General features: G+C 37.8%; 1 protein-coding gene across 1 annotated transcript; it reads right to left on the bottom strand.

Annotated features, from left to right (window-relative positions):
- Positions 1-213: 213 nt before the first annotated feature.
- LOC109193672 lies at positions 214-630 on the bottom strand. The gene has a single exon (XM_019344526.1). It carries the CDS (start codon positions 628-630, stop codon positions 214-216), a length of 417 nt encoding a protein of 138 aa, XP_019200071.1.
- Positions 631-5,055: the final 4,425 nt, after the last annotated feature.

Here is a 5,055-nt window from a genome sequence, read left to right as displayed (position 1 = left end):
CCTGTAAATAATCCGCCAGCTGCGGGATCGTCACCGGCGTACCGGTGACCGCCAGGGAGGCTGCCATAGACTGGAACTCCGGCTGCAGCCCCCGGAAAACATAAAGTTCTGCTCCGACAACGTCATCGGTCGCCCGGCGAGCGCTAGGTCCTCGACCAAATGCTGTGCACGCCCGAGATACTCCGGTGTCGAGCTATCCCCCTGTCTAAGTGATTAGAACTGCCCCATGAGATTGAGGCAGCGAACCTGCGAAGAAGAACCGAGCGCCGTCTCTGCCGCGAGCCACACTGCACAGGAAGTCATCTGTCCAAGCGTGAGGTACGTCACTTCCTCCGAGATCGACGGGATGAGCAAGGATAGGATGGAAGCATCCTGCTCAATCCATGCTTTGTACGCCGGATTCGGTGTGGCGGCGGCGATGACCGGAGCTGGGCATGGCCGCGAGCCATCGATGAAGCCGAGCAGCCTCTGTCCATGTAGAAACTGTATAATTTGCGTTCTCCAGTACAGATAGTTCCGATGGGTGAGTTTCAGTGACACAAAATGGTGTGCACTAGGAAGGGAATTTGGGGTAGTGTTTGGGGAGGAGATGGTGGTGGTCGTGAGTGTGCGTTCGGAACCCTCAGTCATCATGAAACGAGAGGAAGAGAGAGAAACACAATCGGGGGATTCCTACTAGCTAACAGATACCAGATGAGAATGGAAGCGATTAATTCATTCAGTTACAGAATTTTGATAACATTAATACACTCAGAGAGAGAGAGCTATCTAATAGGCTAGAGACTAGATCACTAACAGAATGTACACAATTAAATACATAATAATAACATAGTCTAATAGGGTGTTCCCCGCGGGCAGGACGGCGGGCGGATGTCCACCCGCCGCCCCACCCGCGGGTGGCAAGTGTGTACCCGGAGGGGGGTACCGCGTGCAGGTAACCACCGTGGGGTACATTGATGGTGGCATGTCAAGTGTTGTTTTTACCGTGGTTCCACCCTTTGGTATTTGATGCTTTGGCCTCCCTTTGTTGGATTGTTGAGCTTTTGAGTGTCTTCTTGATGTTTCGTATGTCTAGAACGATGTTTTAGGAATCCATGATAAGACTTGGTGTCTTGAATTGTGCTTATGGTCCAACTTTGTGATTCGTTAGATTTATGTGAGTCTTGGAGGTTCGTTGGAACCGTTTTGGTTTACCCGTTTGACGTGCATGCCAGTCATGATGTCTTTGATACTAGTATGCGTAGTTTGTCCATTCTTGTTGAGGATTGGCAACTTGTGTTGCCAATCATGTTGTTGATTGGATTGAAGTCCATTATTGTTGTTGAGTATCGTTTCATGTCTTTCATTGAAACCTCTCGAACGAATCCCTTGATGTGATCTTGTACAAATGTTGTACTTTGTTGATTATTCTGTGGATTGTACTTCATTGATTACCCCGTGATTAAGCTATTGTTGAGTTTATCCCTTGTTGTACACACTTTGTGTGGAATCTATGCTTTGTCGTATATCTAGATTCCGTGTGTATTGACTCTTGTGAGATGATGGATTGGATGTGATGAGATGATTGAGCTGATAAAGTGGACAGTGTGGGGACTTATGTGTGAATTGATCCGGTAGTGGGTTTAAAGCTCCGGATTGCCATTTGGATACTTATGGCTTGTGGGCAACTTGGGAAACTTACCCCCGCTGCCAGAGATAGTAACTAACCCGTTGAGCTTGGAATCTCAATAGGGGGTGTATACACTTAAAGTTGCTAGATCTGTTTCCATTGGGTTGCGGTCCTAGTCATTGCGATGACTCTATGGTATGTGTTTGATGATTTGGAGTCCTCCACACTGGTCCACTATGATTCGAGTCGTTGAGATGACTCTTTGATGTATGCTTCAATTTGGCTATGTCCTATGTGGGCTTGGAACATGTTGTGAGTATGTACCTCGCTTTATTGATTATGAGCAGGTCTATGATGAACCCTACCTTGAGTATGGTAGGTAGTATCCATTGTTGAGTATGTCGTTTGTTGTTCTATTGCCTTGTTGAGTATGTTGGCATGTGGTCCTTGTTGAGAGTGAATTGATGAGTCTATTGATGTTTCCTCTCTTGAATTTAAAATGATATATATAATGTATTCCTCTGTCTCAAATGGTTTTGATTATATCTATATATTATGATACTTAACGCATATTGGAGGGTTACCAGCATATTTCGCTGATGGGTGTTATCCCTATCTCTTTACAGGTTTTGAGTAGCTTTGGAGAGCGCGCTTGTGGACCGTAGTAGCCTAGTGTAGCTCCTTATGCTTTTCTAGTTGTTTATGGCCTGTGAGCCTAGTTAGTTTAACCGTTAGCTGTTGTGGTTTGTTTAGTAGTTTGTCTGTGCACCTATGTTTGATATAGGTGTGGCATAGCACCTCCGTGTTTAGACGTTGCTTCCGTTGTTTAATGATTAATGTTTAGTTTTATGTATCTTGTTCAAGCTTTTAAATTTTGGTAAAATCGGGGGTGTTACAATGCTCTACTCTTGTTCATAAGTTTTGTTTTTATATTTTAAAATTTTAATAATTATTATTTTATGATTTATTATAATAATAATGTGATTGCGTATAAGCTTATTTGGTTTCAAATTGTTTATAAACTATATATAATTGTTTATTTATAAACGCACTGATACAGTTATTGATTATTTTGGATTAAGGAAAACATCTAGAATTGTTATCATGTGTATGTAAAATTGTTAAAACTTTTGAATTTTATTTCAAGTTATTTGACATTAGTATTTTTTTCTTATTTAATTTAAATTTTAATTATACAAATGTATATTAATTTCATATAGGGTCCATTTTTGTTGCTACGCCCCCGGGCCTATAAAATGATAGGACCGGACCTATATATATATAATTTCATATATAATCGCACTCAGGTGTGAATGCTTCGCCCAGGTGCGAAATGAGAATGGATTCTGTTCGTCCACGTGTCCAGATCTAATGGATGAGAAACACTGATTTAAAAAAAAAAAAAAAAAAAAAAAAAAAAAAAAGCGCGGAGACATTTTCGTAAATAATTGAACATCGAAGTGCAAGTAAAATGTATTACAAGTGCATGTAAAATGTATTATAGGTGCAAGTAAAAATTTACACTGAGCATCAATACTAAGTACACCTATAATTATAAGTAGTTGCACCAATAGTTCTAAGTAGTTGCACAGATAGTTATAAGTAGTTGCACCTAGGTGCATGAACGTTTGCGGATGGCTTTCAGGGGTATTACTACCCATTGAACTCATATCAATGAATGTTAACCAGGCAAAATTACATGCACTAATCGGTGAAAGTAGGTGCACCTATAATTATAAGCAGTTGCACCTATAGTTATAAGTAGGTGCACCCAGGTGCATGAATGTTTGCGGGAAGTGAATGTTAACAAGACAAAATTACATGCACTTATAGGTGAAAGTAGATGCACTTGTAAGTGATTTTACTTGCACTTCGATGTTCAATTATTTACGAAAATGTCACCGCATTTTTTTAAGCTATTAGATCTAGACACGTGTTGCGTGCTGATTCGTTCGCGTATTCCTTCCTGGACACTTATTCGCACCTGAGTGCAACCCTATATATATATATATATATATATATATATATATATATATATATATATATATATATATATATATATATATAGACACAACTAACTCATGCTTGAACAAATATTAAGTACCCACTAGATAGATAAATATGCAAAGAGACAACTAAGTGAGAGTGAATAAGAAAGGGTTGCTCAAAGTGGATAACATAAGTAAATGGAAATAATATAAAGCAAATCTGAACCATCAAGATAAGTAACTTGAATGATAAAACAGTCACTACATTCCGTTTATACTCATATGAAAAAGTAAACATCAAAGTGGAAGATTTTCTCAAAATCAATATGTAAGTCTTTTATATCAAAACCCCCGACCTCAAGAAAATATAATATCATTGCAATAGTATTATTGGAGGAACTCATATCAATCTCATATCTCAATCAATCATATCTGTCTTAACATATCTCAATCTCTCATATCTGTCTCATCATGAAAGTGGGGAGGTAAGAAATTTACTAAATGTGAAAGAACCTATTCGGGCTCAGCAACTCTCTACTGGCCTAATCTCAGCTCTCCCACTTATCTCATATTTTGGAAGCAGGTTTGGTAGGCAAATTATACCGTGCACCAAGGCACACAATGCACAGAATTGGGCCTTTTCGCATGTGTCTGCTGTTAACTTCTTAAAAAAAAACAAAAACTCATGTTTCGAATGTACAGAATTGTATAATAGAATGCATAGAATTTTATACCTGAAAATACAGAATTTGATACCTGAAAACACAGAATTTTATACCTAAATACACAGAATTTTATAACTGAAAATTTCCATGTTTTGAATGTACTGATTTATATAATAGAATGCACATAATTTTATACCTGAAAATACGAAATTTTATAACTGAATAGACATAATCTTTTTTAAAAGGATAAAAATCTCCTGTTTCGAATGTACAGAATTGTATAACATAATGCACATAATTTTATGCCTGAAAACACATAATTTATAACTGAATACACATATGTTTTCGTCGTGTTAATTTTCCACACAACTTAACAAAACGACGTCTTTTGAGAGGTGCGGGGCACACATTACTATGTGCACCGTGGTGCACGGTATAACAATTGGGTTTGGTACCTTTAGTATGCACACCCCTAACTGGGATTCCAAACCCAACGAGTAGTAGCCGACCCTATAATGGAATAAATGTTTTAAAAGTACAAAAACAAAAAATCAAGACAATTGATCATAATATAATGACATCCAAAGCATCAATATAAACAAAAAAAAAAAAATCAAAACAAAAATCTAAAAATACTAATCCAGACATAAAAATTAGATTACTAATAAAACGGAATGATACACTTTTTTAATTAGGGAATAGAATTTTTAATTGAAGAGGCAACCAAAACTCATAGTTATGTTTTTAAAAAGTTATCAACCAAACACTAACTATGATTTTGATTCTCATTCGT

Source organism: Ipomoea nil, unplaced genomic scaffold, assembly GCF_001879475.1.
Source record: "Ipomoea nil cultivar Tokyo-kokei standard unplaced genomic scaffold, Asagao_1.1 scaffold1900, whole genome shotgun sequence".
Lineage (NCBI taxonomy): Eukaryota > Viridiplantae > Streptophyta > Magnoliopsida > Solanales > Convolvulaceae > Ipomoea > Ipomoea nil.
This window is presented reverse-complemented; position numbering and strand designations above follow the sequence as displayed.

Bases quoted from the DNA above. Each gene is read 5' to 3' on its own strand.
- LOC109193672 (XM_019344526.1), bottom strand. From the start codon at position 630: ATGACTGAGGGTTCCGAACGCACACTCACGACCACCACCATCTCCTCC.